This window comes from Ictalurus punctatus, chromosome 1 (assembly GCF_001660625.3).
Source record: "Ictalurus punctatus breed USDA103 chromosome 1, Coco_2.0, whole genome shotgun sequence".
In the NCBI taxonomy this organism is placed as follows: Eukaryota; Metazoa; Chordata; class Actinopteri; order Siluriformes; family Ictaluridae; genus Ictalurus; species Ictalurus punctatus.
Window position 1 is genome coordinate 12,196,580 of NC_030416.2, and position 16,801 is coordinate 12,213,380.

The 16,801-nt window shown below is 38.5% G+C and overlaps 1 protein-coding gene across 1 annotated transcript in view; it reads right to left on the bottom strand.

Moving 5' to 3' along the window:
• The window catches only part of LOC108276343 (glutamate receptor ionotropic, NMDA 2D), a 107,767-nt gene that overhangs the window by 21,827 nt on the left and 69,139 nt on the right, over nucleotides 1-16,801 (bottom strand). The window contains exons 9-12 of the mRNA XM_053680975.1: nucleotides 11,296-11,449; nucleotides 10,803-10,928; nucleotides 10,109-10,338; nucleotides 2,612-2,772 (exon numbers count right to left, since the gene is read on the bottom strand). Coding sequence (XP_053536950.1) covers nucleotides 2,612-2,772; nucleotides 10,109-10,338; nucleotides 10,803-10,928; nucleotides 11,296-11,449 — 671 coding nt within the window. The remainder of the gene's footprint in view (nucleotides 1-2,611; nucleotides 2,773-10,108; nucleotides 10,339-10,802; nucleotides 10,929-11,295; nucleotides 11,450-16,801) is intronic.

Genomic DNA, 16,801 nt, shown 5'->3' on the forward strand with positions numbered 1-16,801 from the left:
AGCATGATTAATGGAGTAGATTTCATAATGTGCTTGGATGTGGTTTGTTCTCTCTCACTTCTTCTGCAGTGACAAAATATAAGTTTGAACATTTATGTGCTTTTTGTTCATGATAAGTCAAAGAGGTAAAGTCAAATGTCCAATATACAGTAATTCAACTACAGTCTTAGGTGACAGGGATTTATCATCAATATTGTGTCTATGTCATCTATTTCTCTTTTCTGTGTCCTTTGAGGGGTCTTTTCGGCGTGTTTTTAAGAAGTTTTTAATAGTAATATGAAAAACATGAGTCAGGATTTTAGGCCACTGTTTTGCAAACTGACATCACACACCATATGGCCAACATGGTCAGTTGTCAACAATTATCCAACAGGTAATTCATTGCTGCCTCAAAGCTCCAGGAAACACATCCAGATCTGATGTGGTGCAATATCCTCCTACAATCAATATCATTATTTAACATTAAAAAACAACATAGCCTTGTCTGAATCAGAGTACATGTATTGATCAGTGGTGGTTTTAGTTCCTAGAAATAGGCCTGCCTAGAGCACATACACACACAAAGATACACTGCATGCACCCTCGACAACAGCTAAACTATATCATGGGTGGTGGTTCAGAGCAACTGGCGGTTACAAGCATTCATGGTCTACATTCAGTAAAAGGAATAAATCTACTGACACAATGACTCAGTGTAACTAGAAGCAATCTAGAGGGCAGTGTATGTCTTAATAACCTCCATGGTGACTTAATCACAAAAAGGGCACAGTGATCTTTACTACTGCACTGATCTTCAGCAGTTTGTATATGATATTCTCTGCTTTTTTCTTTTAAATTATCCACTTTTGTGCTTGTATTGTACCTTTTTTACTTTAACTGAAAGAGTGGTAGGTACACTGACATTCAACCATCCATCCATACTCTTATCCTTTTCAGGGTCACGGGGAACCTGGAGCCTATCCCAGGGAGCATCGGGCACAAGGCTGGGTACGCCCTGGACAGGGTGCCAATCCATCGCAGGGCACAATCACATACACACATACACACTCACGCACCCATTCATACACTATGGACACTTTAGACATGCCAATCAGACTACCATGCATGTCTTTGGACTGGGGGAGGAAACCGGAGCACCCGGAGGAAACCCCCGCAGCACGAACTCCGCACACACAGGGCCATGGTGGGAATTGAACCCCCAACCCTGGATGTGTGAGGCGAACGTGCTAAGCACACTAAGCCACCATGTGCCCCGGTACATTGACGTACATGTACATATTCCACAAATCCTTATCCTCAATTCTAGAGGTTAACCAAGTGTCTAATAATCATGCCAATAAGTGCAATATGTGTTATTTTAATCAAATTACTTGGTGGAAATAACATCACATTTAGATATCAAAACCTATAGCCTTATGATGAACAACTAACTAATTGCCAAAGGTTTATCATTATATCACCAAGCTTACTATTTAAATTTGAATACATGTTGAAGTACTTCTGTGTACTTTTTATTTTAATGGTAAATGGTCTGCACTTATATAGCACTTTTATCTAAAGCGCTTTACACTGTGTCTCATTCACCTATTCTCACACACACTCACACACCAACGGTAGCAGAGCTGCCATGCGAGGCGCTAACTTGCGATTGGAAGCAACTTGAGGTTCAGTGTCTTGCCCAAGGACACTTCGGCATGTAGAGTCACGTGGGCCGACCCTATGATTAGTGGACAACCCGCTCTACCACCAGAACCACAGCCGCCAAGAATACATTAAGAATACTTTAATGCCAAAAACATACAATCAAAGATAGCGGCAATCATATCAAAATAAATAATATCAACAAGAGAAGCTGGAATAAGGTGCATCTAGGTGCAAATTATCTTTACATCCTCGTGTTGCTTCCACCAAATTATGTTCCTGCCTGACTATAATTTCAAATGTAATGAATAATGATTTGAAATATTACATTTTTAAATTAGTTTTGAATATGTGTATGTAACATTGCCATTCTTTCATTTGTCTTTTGGTGTCATGATTATTTACTCCAAATGTAAATTAAGTAAGAAACTCTCCATTAATCATCTCAGAACGTGTATAGTGAGTGCTTGTAAAGATGTTACTCTTCCTCTAATGTGTTGGAGTGTATCAAAGCAGTCTCACTTAGAATTGGCTAACAAAATTAGCTTCCCAGCCATTTTAACAGTGATTTAAAATTACAATTCTTTTGTCAGAAACCAAGGACATGAAAACAAAAAATCACATTTCCAGTTGCTCATTGATGGTGATTTATAGATTATCATTTACAGATTATGTCATTAAATATAGTGAAGAAAGAGAAACAGTGTTTTTGCATTATATTTGTGAGGAAATGAGAGAGAGAAAGAGTGAGAGAGCAGGAGAAAAACAGAGAAAAAAGGTATAGAATGCATATGTGAAGAAAGTGAGATAGAAAATGCCAGCAAGTAAGAAAAAGTGCAAGCACATCAAAAAAATGGATATCCTTAAACTGCAGAGCACTCCGGGTCGAGAGGTGAAATGGACTCGGATGGTTGGCTAAGAGATGAAATGGAAAAAAAGATATGACGAGAGTCAGCAAGACAGCACAAACCCTGTCTTTAGGTTGGTGATGGCTTCTTCCACTCCTTTCTGGTTGTATTTGATCATGTACTGGTGCATGTCAGGGTAATTACTACGAATGTTCTTCTCTGTGCTGCCATTCGGGACCGTTCCAAACTTCAGGGGTGGGTATTGTTCAGTGGGGTGCTGAAACTGAGGGAGGGACAGGGGGAAATAGGACATGAGGGAATATAAGAATTGATGAAACTGACTAGCAGTAATTACAGTAAGTATTACATCAAATATACACTAGGGATGATTGGACATAATTATCAACCAACTGCACACAAAAATATAAGAGAAATATGATGAGGCATAGAAAGAAGATGTTAAGTATGACAACTGATAACAGAGCTTGAATTTTTCCATTATTCATTAGTAGAGTACAGTAGAGTATCCAACCAAAATAGAGAGATTGCACTATTTACATAAAGTAAAAAATATTAAAATATAGATTGTCTAACTCCCTGACTTAAGGTGGATGTAATTAATGGAAAAAAATTTAGCTACAGTATTTGTACTAACAGACACTACCAACTTTAAATAAATAGTCTATTAATATATTGTTTAATATATGTCTCAATTATTAACAATATAAATTGTTAATAATATATAAATAACATTTATATAAATTTATCAGTATTAGAATGCCATACATTTTTGTGGAAAGAAGTACACTTTGATCAAGACATGAGGCTATTATATCATATGTAACTGTAAAAAAATTCAGTCAGCTCCAGGAAAATGGTCAGATTCCTTCGATCTGCCAGGAAGAATATAGTAACTCATAGATTCACTTTTCACAACTGTGCTGAGAAGAGAAAAGCATCTCAGCAGGTAAAAACAACGAACCTTGAGGTGGATGGGCTACAACAGCGGAAGACCACATCAGGTTCCACTCCTGTCACCAAGCATAAGTATCTGTGGCTATAATGGGCACATACTCATCCAAACTGGACAGCTGAATATTTAAAAAAAAAAATTATTATTTTTTCCAGTCTTCAACTGTCCAGTTTTGTTGAGTGTGCCCATTGTATCGCTGCATATTCTTATTCTACGTGACACGAGTGGAACCTGATGTGGTCTTCTGCTGTTGTAGCCCATCCACCTCAAGGTTTCATGTTTTGTGCATGCTGAGATGCATTTCTGCTCACCACAGTTGTAAAAAAGTGATTATATGAGTTACTATATTCTCAAGGTTTGAGGTGGATGGGCTACAGCATCACATTTTTCAGAAGATAGAGCTTTTCAGTAATAAACAAAGGTGAGCTTGGCATAAAAAGAAGGAAATTTTTATAGAAAAGAACCTGATCCATATTGTTAAGTATGGTGCAGGATGTGTGATAGGGATTTCATCTTATCCTAACAGGAATCCTGTTAGGATAAATGGCATTATGGACTCCATGAAGTACTAAAACATGCCTCCAAATCCACACAAAATTGTTTATTGGCCCCTGAATCAAGTATTTGACATGGCCATCCCAGTCCACTGACCTAAATTAATTTGAAAACCTGTAGGGTGAGCTGAAGGTCCACAAAGTATATGGAGAGATTCTATATTCAGGAGTGCTCTCAGATTTTGGTTTTGTTCAAATATATAGATCTGATACGGTTTTGCTCTAAATATATATTTACTTTAATTAAAGGTTCGATTTCAGTCATATGTTCATTGGGATTTTTTCTAGAACCATTTTACCCATATTTATCAAGGGTGCCAATAATTATGGAGTTGACTGTAGGTGTGAAAAAGTCTCTGTCTACTAAAGCATTAAAATAATTAAATTAAAATTAATTTAAGCTCCATCTTTATGTTTGCACTTCTCCCTAATAACAATATTTAACTCAAGGCTGGTTATTTATAGAATAATTGTTTAAGTTAAGCCAAAAATATTAGAAGCTCAAAGCCAGAAATGATGGCATAGCATGTGACCCAGCATCATTATTATTCTGACATCTGAAATTATTGGCACCCCACAGTGGTCAAGGACCATTCAAAATGCCCATTCTTGGATGTATACAACCCTCTTACTTCTAACTGAAAGGCTGCTGTGACTGGCTGGGGCTCAGAGTTCTCGTCTACAAATCCATTCATGATGAGAATTGAATTAAATGGGCCTCTTGTTCAGTCACTTCCTCTCCTAAATCATTATCCAAGTGCTGCAGAATTAGTTCCAAGAATTGCTCATATTTGCTCATACTGCTGTTTTTGTTTTCTAATTTTGGAAGGTGCCCAGAGTCTGATGCAGAAATATTTATCTATTTGTCCTTCCTCCACTGTGCACTGTGCAATTTCTTACACTGTAGAGGTTAAAAAATGAAAGGTATGTTAAAGAGAGAAAGATCAGAAGGATTATGTTGGTGTGTTCAGACATAGGCCTTTCAGCTATTGACTCAATTCTGAAAAAATCTCTCTGTTCTCTGTTAAGAGTTACTAATGGAAAGAGACACACCTTTGCATGCCTAGGAAGCCTGCTGATGGTAGGTGAGAATACATAGTGCGGTTTAAGATAGTTAAGATTTAGTTAAGATTTTAGCATTTTATTTGACCAAAAATATCCAAACGGTCTAAAACTGTGATTTAGAAAGGATAAGCATCAAATTAAAAATACATCAATACTACACATTGGCACTAGTATCTTGAAGATACTATACTGTGATTATTCTGCATTTTGATTTCATACTTTCAAGTATGAGCACATTGACATAACAACATAGCTTGTAACATTTTCTCTTAAAATAACAGTGGGTGCCAGAACCACTACTGAAAATAATTATATGCACAATTACTCTGGAATGACAGCAACTGCTCATCATGACTGCAATAAATGCACACATTTTTTATTTAGAACTTTTTCTATTTGGAACTTTATCTATTTCAAACAGGGCGCACGGTGGTTTAGTGGCTTGCACGTTAGCCTCACACCGAAAGGGTTGGGGGTTTGATTCCCGCCACTGCCCTGTGTGTGTGGAGTTTGTATGTTCTCCCCGTGCTGCGGGGGTTTCCTCCGGGTACTCCGGTTACTTCCACAGTCCAAAGACATGCATGGTAGGCTGATTGGCATGTCCAACGTGTCCATAGTGTATGAATGAGTGTGTGATTGTGCCCTGTGATGGATTGGCACCCTGTCCAGGGTGTATTCCAGCTTGTGCGCCATGCCTCCTGGGATAGGCTACAGGTTCCCCGCGACCCTGAAGGATAAGTGGTATAGAAAATGGATGGATGGATCTATTTCAAACATATATTACATCAATTAAATGTACTGAACATGTAAAAAATGAAAAATGTTTATAAAAAAAAAAAAGGAAAAGAAAAAAGAAAACCTCACTATAATATTAATTTATTTTACAGTCAAGGCTTTTCTTTTTTCATATGGGAGAAAAAGGTATGGTAGCTATATTTTTGTGCATTTTCACAATGCGTATGCAAATACCATATATAATGCATGTTTGTATTAAACCATTAATTTCTTTGCATTACCACTATATACAATCAGGGTGCATGTATCTGCAGAGAAGCAAGTTTACACACACAACCGGTTTAAAAGCAGTGATTAACATCACAATGTACTGCAAGTACCACAGTTACAACTTCAATAAATGTTGACAATAAACGACTGTTTAGAGCAGTTTCTCAGGCTGTTAACACAAAAAGAGACAAATTGGCATGTAAAAGACTTATACTTATATACTTATTTCTATTTCTATTTGTACATAATTATTACCTTCAGTATTTTTTTCATTTATCTTTTTTTGTTGTTGAACCTAAACAATAAGCATGGGGTGAAACTAAATAGACTTTAATTGCATTGATTTAAGACATTTTGTTTAACCTTCTGTAAATCATCAGCAACATGAATGAAATATAAATACAGTATAGTGTTTTTGAACACTGTATATAAATATAAACAAGCTGAGTGCAATTTCAGTGCAAACACGAGATGTTTGATGCAGAATATTTTGCTAAATTTTAAAATTTAATACTTTGATATAAATTTGATATATTTAAGAGGGAAATTATAGAATCCTGGTCACTTAATCGATAGAAGCTAGGCTAAACAATGTTACATGCTATTAGTCACTTTAGCTGGTGACTGTCTCTGGTGTATTTTGGTTACCACAAAAAGCTTGTAATAATATTATTTACTTTTGTCACAATTACTGCCTCTTTGCATTGTGAAGGTCTCTTTTGTTTCTAGAGTTTACTCAGAATGGTGCAATAAAGAAAGGATACTGGAGTACCTGGAGAAACCCCCTGAAGCACTGGGAGAACATGCAAACTCTGTGCACACATGGCGTAGATGGGACTCAAGCCCTAACCCTGGAGGTGCGAGGCAAATTTACTCTTATGATCAGTAAAATGTGCGACATTGGCATGTGTTCACCAAGTTGCATATTGGCCTATTCATCTTTGGCATATCTTTGCAATCACACTAACTCTGAGCATCACACTCTCTCTCAGTATGTGCAGACAAAAATCCTTATTCGCTCATTAGTCTTTCAGTTGATTTATACTGTAGGCACATGGATGTCATTGAATGTTTTTAGAGGTTAGAGGTTATCACTCCTAGGTTTCATAACAATACTAAAACACACAAGAAGTGATTTTATTCATGTTGATAATAGTCTGTGTTTGACTAATTTCTTTTTTGTGTTTTGTTGATTGAACTAAGGTTCTAAAATAAATCCAAAAAACTGCAGGTGAAATTGGAAAAGAGTTACATTTTATACCATATTTTGGCCTTAAATAGTTTTAACAAACACACTTCCATAACTGTCTATACACAAGGAATAAAAGAAAAAAAAAGCAATGCAAAACATAAACCTCTAAGATCCAGCTGACATTATTTTAAGGTTTTTATTTTGTGTGCATTTTATTTACCTTTGAGTTAAAAAAAAACAAAAAAAAAACAACCAACATTTCGCATCACCTAAATATTTTCCCCTCTTGGGGTTAATTCTTTCTTTCCTTTAGTTTCTTTCCTTGGAGGACTGCCTGCTGAATAATTTCCGTTTGTTGGCTCATTATGACAGTGTCCGCATGAATTAGAGTGCGCTTCATCTAAATTTTATGTATATAAAGGTAAATTTGAGTATGTTTATATCGGCATGACGTGTACAGTGAATAAGGCACCAGCAGGCAGGAGCTTGCATACCCACAGCTAAGCTGATTTATCAGTTATGCTCAGATCACCACTCATTTTGATGTCATATAAAGTTCCAAGAATCAGAAACGTATTTATTCAAATGTCATCCAGTGCACTGAAATCTGTGCTTCTTTGCAACTTTGATGACTAAGAGTCAGTGTTTATTTATACAAAAGAGGGACCTTAAAATTTCAAAACTGTCCCATGAAACGGTCATGAAATTAAATCATCACTGTTCCAGGTTCAGTAAAACATTTAACCCTTGTGCGTCAACTAAAAAAAAAGTTACATATACTGTAGGTCCATAGACGACAAAAATGTCCATGTCCAAAAACTGTCATATTCTATATTAATTAATTTTTCCACTTTCAGTGAAGTAGTTTTTTTTTTTTTACCAGCAGAAGTTCTAATCATAATTACCAAACATTCATTCATTTTCAGAATTTTAACCCTTTAAATGTTTGTTTACATAATGTTTACAAATTTATGTAAAAAAGAAAAAATGTAAAAAATGTAATTATTTTCCATATACTAAATGCCAAACAGATTTTTTTTTCTTCTATTATTACAGTCTTTGATATGTCAGTGATTAACATCAACACCAATTTTGATGCATTCATATTTTTTATGCATTGTCAGATTAAAAAACAAAACAAAACTACTACTCAGGTCCATAAAGGACAAAAATGTCCATGTCAAAAAAACTGTCATAGAAATATTACATATGAATATTTTTCCACTTTCACTGACTTTTTCCACTGATTTTTTTTTTAACAGCATCAGTTCTGATCATAATTACCAAACCATTCAATCATTTTCAGAATTTTAATCCTTTAAATGCCAGTTTCATTACATAATGCAAAAATACATAAAGCTCAGTAACCTTCTTTAACTCTTATACATGGGGTGGGATTTGTGATTTCCAGTATAATATAATTTCTTTCAAACTGTTACACATAAAATTTTCAGTACACATACAAACCCCAACTCAGATATCCATACAAACACACTCACACAATTATAGCTGCATCATTTATTCAGTTAGTCTGCAGCGCTCTATAATACAGCAGAATCAGAAAAAAAGGAAAAGCATGTATTTTCCCCACAGACTAAACCTGAAAAAATACTGCACATTTCAGAATTTTTATTTAAAAATTCAATGTTTTGAAACTTTTTCAACAAAATAAAAGCAGATTAACACAGAATGCATCATTTTATGCTTAAACGCCACAGGGATTAAATATTGCAGTTTGAACGGGTTTCAATGGGAGCATTTTTGTCCTTAAGGTCCTGAGTGTAACTATTTTGTGTACGTAGTTTAAAACAGATTTATGAAAGCAAATGAGGCTGAAATATTAAAATTCCAGTAAAAATACACACCTTTTGCAAAATTTATGCTTTTGCATTAACACAGACAAAATGATTTTTTTTTTTTTTTAATTAAAAAGACAAAAATGTCCATAAGGACACACAAGGGTTAAAACTGGCCAGAAAGCAGGCAGAAATAAGGGAGGGAAAACTGTCATTGAAATGGAAAGATGATAAATAAATAGACCATTATTTTCCTAGAACAAAGATTTCAAAAGAAAAGCTTTAACATTCTTTAACACCTTGTGAAGTAGCCGTTCTTAGGAAAATAAGCAGTGCTTACAGTGGAAAGCAAATAAAAGTAATTTTGCTTTTGTATTTCTTTGGAGCAGAGGTAAAGTGGTCCAGAGTGTGCCAATCACAAAAACAGCTTTGTCTTCCAACAGATTTACTTTTAATCAACTTACTGACAGGACTATGGTCATGCTACAAAAAAGCACCTGGTCAAGAAAAAAATTAGCTCACTACTGAAATGGGTCCAGAATCATACTGTCACATGCACAAAGGTTTTTCATCAACAATTCTAATGTTGGTTTAGTTATGTTTTAGTTTAGTGTGTCCATTATTACCAAACACATGACGTGTGTACTAATGGACTGTTCAGAATTGAAACAGCCAAGTAGAAACAATCAACCATCATCAAGCAGTAGCAATAAAATCACTTTAATTGCTTTATTCTTAACTATATTGCTTTGCTGAAGATGTAATATGTCCTTTTTATCTGAGCACCAATAGGTGACTTAATCCATACAATTCCAAAGGTATTATCAATCTTCCATCCTGGCTGAGTGAACTCTTTCTCTTTCTGCTTAAGTCTCTATAGGCATGAACCAAATCAATTCTACACTCCACATCCATGCACTGCCCTGAATAATGAAAACAGCATGAACTCAAGCATGCACACACACACATAGTCTGCCTTAAAAGTTTTTTTTTCTTTTACGACCACACATACACACACATGTACTCAAACGTACCTTCTTATCACTGAGGCCAGACACAGTGTCAATGTATTCTTCTTGGATCATGAAGGCTGCCAGGTTGGCTGTATAGCTGGCAAGAAAGATCACAGCAAAGAAAGCCCAGACGAGCACCATGATCTTACTGGTGGTTCCTTTGGGGTTCTCCACGGGCACAGAGTTATTGAAGACCAAAGCCCACAGCAGCCAGATGGACTTTCCTATAGTGAATTTAGAACCTCCTGCTTCTAGGAGTCAGGGAGAGAGAGAGAGCGAGAGAGAGAGAGAGAGAGTCTTAGATTTAAAAATGTGCTTGGGTTTCCCTGCCATAAACACCAGAATGGATGATAAAACAAGAGCTGCACATTGCCAAAAGAGAAATAAGTGAGTGAGTAGAGGAGAAGTAGGATGCATACAGAGCTTCTGTACTCGTCTATTATACATGAGGGTTGAGGAAGAGCAAAAAGTCAGCAGTGGCTACTGCAGAGCAATCAAACACTGATCTAAAACGAGATAAGGCTAGGTGAGTTTACTTATTAGTCTTTCTCGGAATTCCCCTGTTGCACAGAATAAGTGTGTTCATTCATCTCTATAGACAGCATGCTAGTCATGTAAAATATGGACATTATTAAAAAGCAATAGTGATGTCTGAGAGCTGGCACAGTGAGCTGGAAAACAACATGGCCGCCAGCAAGCCAGGAGTTTGACTCACTCTTGCCGTTCTGCAGACTGCGGTTATATCCAACTGGACTGAAGAATTCAAAGATAAAGACAGTCACTGCTACCACAGTCAGGCACATAACGAACATCATCACCCAAACTGCAGGGCTGTATGGCTCTGAGAGGAGAGAGAAAGATAAACAAAAGAGAGAGAGACAGACAAAAAAGGAGAGAAATAGTTCCAAACAACACTTTATCCCTTCTACACAATTGCATTCGTATTGATCATTAGGTTACAAAGAGCATCTTATAATGTAAAAGCAGATACAGATCCATTAATAACAAAACAAATTGTAGCATTTGGTAAGGGAATGTTTATGTACTGCATTTCTTTGAAGTAAAATAAATAGTTTGTTAGGATAGGGAACATTAAGTCTGATTGATTTGTACAATATGCGCCATCCGTGCACTCATTCATCACAGCGTTAAAAATGGTTTAAACCTTCAGTTTGAAAACTGTTTGTCATCATGAGACATGTACTCACCAAGGAAGGCGGAGGGTGAGACTGTGCCATTACTACGGGAGACCATGACGCTGATTCCTGTCTCCACAAAGGGCACTGAGAAGTCAATGACTTCTGACCTCTCTTCATTGATGGTGAGGGAGCCAATGGCCATGTCTGCACGTTTATCCACCACCTAAAGCACAGGAGGAATAACTGAGCACCTACAGGGTAGCACGGGGGGCAGCTGCCACTCTACATGTACAGCCACAGAATTATTATTCTAATATTATTTAACACTGCCCACATAGCTAAGACAGACAAGAGAATTGTGAAATAAAAATGCATTATTCATGTGTGAATTCAGAGAGACAGCCCACCAGTCACAAGTAATCCAAACTCAGCTATGCTTATGCTTTATTTTCTTTCGAGCTTAGAACCCACACAAATCTATGTGTGACTCCAAGATGTGTTGGCAAGATTCATTTAAGGAAAGAGCAGCCTTTAGCAGGTTAGCAAGCTAGCAGGCTATTTGCACAGCTTTATAACAGGTCACAAGAGTATACTAATCCAGTCTACATGTGTTTTGTGGATTTGAAGAAGACTTATGATACTTATCTAGACATTGGTTTTGGGAGGTCCTGCAGGGATATGGGGTATCTGGGTCACTATACTGTGCGTTCCAGTCTCGGTATGAGCGCAATTAGAGCAGTGTCTGTATTTTTTTCTGGTAAGGAGCCTACGGGAGGTCATGGAGGACCTAGCTTCTAGGAGAGGTGCAGCTGTAACTCAACCCTTACCCAACACTAAGCAAACCAAGAAGCATGTCCTTACCAAACTAATAATAGATGACAAGTCCTTTTTACATACCATTTAGGCAATCCCTGCGAGAGAGCTCTGGGATAATAGCAAATGATGTAGCATTGCAGCCTCCTTCCTAATAAGTCAAGCCTAGCTAGCCCATTCCACCATTGACAATGACGAAATAAAGGTGGCGATCCTTGTAAGGGCTGACCCTTACTGGCCCCAGCTGCTGCTGCTGCTGAATACAACTGGGCCTACCAACCTGGATAGCCCACTAGACAGCAGACAGTACAGCTCCTCTAAGTTTCAAAGGTCCTAATAAAGGAGCAGGTTACCATGGACCAATTCCTTTGGACTCTAAACCTAGAACTAAAAAAGGCTGTTGGTTTTAAGAACCCTACTTATGGACATTATTAAAGCCCCTGAACATGTTCATACCAGTGAGAAAGGAAGTTCTGATCATCCTACCAAAAAGAAATGTACCCTGGCACCAGAGCGAATCTGAATATCCCAAAGGGTGTTATAGCACTGCCTACCGAAGGCAAGTCTGACAGGTTGCAGCACCCATCAGCCCTCCTCCAAAGACATGCCAGGTGCTGTCTAATCCTGAATGACCAACTGATACAAGCCATCATGGACTAGTACTTGCATACACAGATGTCTAATGTGATGTAGCTGCTCTGTTTGGGGGACAAAAGGGGTGAATGGACATTCACTGTTGGCATAATGTCTGACCTAACGATGCCTTTGCTCATAGGACAAGACTTCCCTGCCTGGGTTTGACCAAACCACTCTTCGCATTATAGAGGCCCACTCAGAAAGTGGGAAGGAGCTCCCAAACCCAAAGGACCAATCACCAAGTGCTGCTGGTGGTGGGGAGAAAGACAGTACTGTCTCAGAAGCTGAAGGTGAGCCCCCACTGAATAATTCTTTTGCCTCCATGCTTCACCATATACTAGAGGATAGCTTCCTTAGAGAGCAGAACAAGGGTTATCACCTCAAGAATCCCTGGAGACATGTCCTGGTGGTAGAGGGTGTAGCATCTTGCAGCAGGCAAAACACAGACACCAAAAGCAGCTATACTATACAGTTCAACAATCCCCAGCAGGGCCTTTTATTTTTAAAGTGCTGGAAGAGGGCAAGGAGGGAAAAAGCTGAAAAGAGAGATGATGGCAGCCTTTGGTTGAAGAGAACCATTGAGGCCATCCTTGGACTTGGCTGCACTGTGGTTGGGTGAGGGGTCAGTGGAGAGACACTGGCATAAGATTGAAGAGTGGTGGAAAATTATGTGCTTTTAGAAGTGAAGCACATGGCTTGATTCTCATCTGGAAACAACAGCAGAGGGAGACCATTGTGGTCTTCTGATTCTGCATGAGAAACATAGAAGGGCAGCAGCATTAGTGTGATGGCAGCAACTACTTCTCTCTGTACGCACCATTCTTTTATCAATGTGAGTTGAGTCAGAGAGGGTGAGCAGCTGTGTGTTAGCCAGCCATGCTTCATTACTGTACTCCTCCTCATAGCCATGTGCTTTGTGGTGGTCCACCACAACAGTGCTGAAATGACACTGTCTGTTCAGCACCACCAGAGCAATTATGCGAGGAGTGACCATTTTTTAACCATGTAGTGCAGAGGCCTGATATCACAAGGGAGAACTGGTCCAGGGCCCCCTTACCCAGTGAGTACTTCATGCTGCAGGAAATCCTCCTGTATCACATAGTTTCCAAAGTGCAGAACTAATAGAACTGTTAGTCCACTGCTATAAAACAGATTGAACCCCTCCCCTAACACCATATGCAGAACACACTAAACCCAAACCACAGTCCCTGCTACAGTTTAACAGGAACCTGTCAAAGAACTGATGGGGCAGTACTCTTAAGGTGAGGAATACCCAATAATATCTGTTAAATCTCATTGCAGCTAAACAAAAGTATACCACTGTATAGAGGGAATCTTCAGCCATTAAATGGGTCATTGGGAAACACCCTTGTTTGCCCCACACTGATGAGGCCAGCCAGAGAGCAGGGCTAGATAATCACACATGGCTGGCTAGCACTGATGAGGACACTCAGAAGAGGGATAAAAATTCCTCATGTTCCCAAACAAGGGAGAAGAATGAGAGTGATTGCAACTGTTTTTCTGTCTCTGTATTTTTTATTTATTTATAGAGGATTCAAGCAAGGGTGAGACACCACTGGACCTTGTTAGGCATTTTTTTCCTCTTTTCTTTACATTCTCTCTCTTTTCTTCCTCACATAATTATTGAAAAAGTTTAACTTTCATTTAAATTTCCAGTTTCTGGTCTTTTGAGTGGTAGTGTTCAGTGAGGTTTCAGTCCCACAATTAAATTTGTTTAAAGTAGGTGTTGGACACTATCAAGAGGGTGCCCTATTCGCACTCGTCTTTGTTGTTTGCATGGGCTATCAAGAGGCAGGTGTCCAGTGTAGAGGGTTAGAAATAACATGCCTGTTATTTGCAGAGGATGTTGGGATTGTTCTGCATGTGAGGATATACAGCCCCTGACAAAAACATAACACACAAGACTAAATGATCACTGCACACTCCACCTCCTGTGCACAGAATGCACCACCCTACCAAACCTTCTTACCACCCCTTTACCACCACATGTAATTAAAAATATCTATCATTTAAATTTAGCTCAAATTACAAATATTACATAAAACTGCTATATCCTCATACTTCATTGACAAAGAGAATCATCCATCCATCCATCAATTTTCCATACTGCTCATCCTACACAGGGTTCTGGGGGAACCTCGAGCCTTTACCAGGGAATTTGGGGCACAACGTGGGGGACGCCCTGAGCCGGGTGCCAACACATTCACACATTCACACACCCATTTACACACTATGGACAATTTGGAAATGCCTACAGCACATGTTACAAAGTGATTAATAAATTTACTTGAATATATTTGTCAGCAATCGATCTTTGTGTCTTAGTGCATTTGTGTCTTTAGAACCCTATTTTGAAATAACTGACTCCTCAGTAGGGGTTTGTTCTAGTCTTAATCTAACACATATGGCAATACCCATTAGATGCTGACCCTTGAGTGTCTACAAACAGCTGCTGCAAAATTTACACACTGAATTTCCTGCATATTACAAAACATGGCACTGAATGCATGGAAAAAGCCTTCCACAGATGTTAAGAAACCCTCTGTCTCAATTCTCAGTGTATTCTTTTCTTTAATCATTCTCTGATCATTACAGCTCGAAGGAATGGAATGTAAGGAGATGAAATAGAAGTAAGCAGTAATCTTAAATCACCTATGTTAGTAGTAGTTCTAGCAAAGTCTTTGTAGCCAGATACACAGATACATCGGAGTTCTGGATGTATCTGTGTGGCTAGATGACTGTGTCAGAGCATCTCTAAAATGGCAGGTCTTATGGGGTGTTCCCAGTATGCAGTGGTTAATACCTAGCAAAAGTGGTCCAAGGAAGGACAACCGGTGAACCAGAAACACAGTCAAGGGTGCCCAAGGCTCATTGATGCGTGTGTTGAGTGAAGGCTAACCTGTCTGGTCCGATCCCACAGAAGAGCTACTGTAGTACAAACTGCTGAAAAAGTTAATGCTCGCAATGATAGACAGGTGTCAGAACTCACAGTGCATCTCATCTTGCTGCAGAGGGCTGTTAAAAGTGCCCAAGTGCCCAAATTCCCCAGATCTCAAGCCAATCGAGAATCTGTGGGATGTGCTGAGACAAATAATTCTGATCCATGGAGGCCTCTCATCACAATAAGAAACTTAAAGAAGACTTAAAGACTTAAAGAAACTGCTGCTAACATGAATCCTGTACTCAAGGACTGTTATGAGAGTACATATAGTTGTTACTTCCCACCACTGCTACTGTATAGAAGCATGCTTGTTTTTTGTTGGCAAGCTCCATGATATCAATTTGAGCTAACTGTACAAAGTAAGCTAACTGGTTATTTACACATATGACAGAATGCATTATAATTACTTTAGTTATTACAACAAAAAAGCAATAAACTATGCCAAGCCAAGTCAAGTGGGTTTTTAGTGTCATCCCTCTATATAGCTTGTATACATTGGAATGAAATTATGTTTCTTCAGGACCATGAGGCAACACAGAACAGTACACAAGACTACATAAAGTGCAAATACACAACAGTGTGAAATGAGTGCAAAACAATAAATACACAGAACAAACCAATAAATACACAGGACATGGACTGTAAACTGCAAACATGGACTGTAACTGTAAGCTACTGTGAAATGTAGCACTACAAGTATAGCAGCAATACTGTCAGAAAAAATGAGTCCCATAGTGACTGATGCAGTTATGTAAAGTGCAATGTACAGTAGTACTGAGTCTTACTGCATTACTGCATGTGCAGTGTTATGAGTTTTACTGATTTAGGTGTTTGATTAGCCCAGGTGCGTGTTGGGAGGCACCGGGGTGTTGAGTATTCTGACTGCCTCAGAAGAAACTGCTGTGGAGTCTGCTGGTGGTGGTGGCATGGATGCTGTACTTTCTGCCAGATGGCAGGAGGGTGACTAGATAATGAGAGGGGTGAGAGGAGTCATCCACAATACAATGCAGCAGTTGTTGAAGAAGTTGTCGATGGTGGGTAGAGAGACCCAGATGATCTTTTCAACTGTCCTCACAATTCACCGTAGGGTCTTGCAGTCAGAGGCTGTGCAGTTCCTGTACCACACAGTTGTCCCTCTGTAGAAGGGGGTGAGGATGGGAGGGG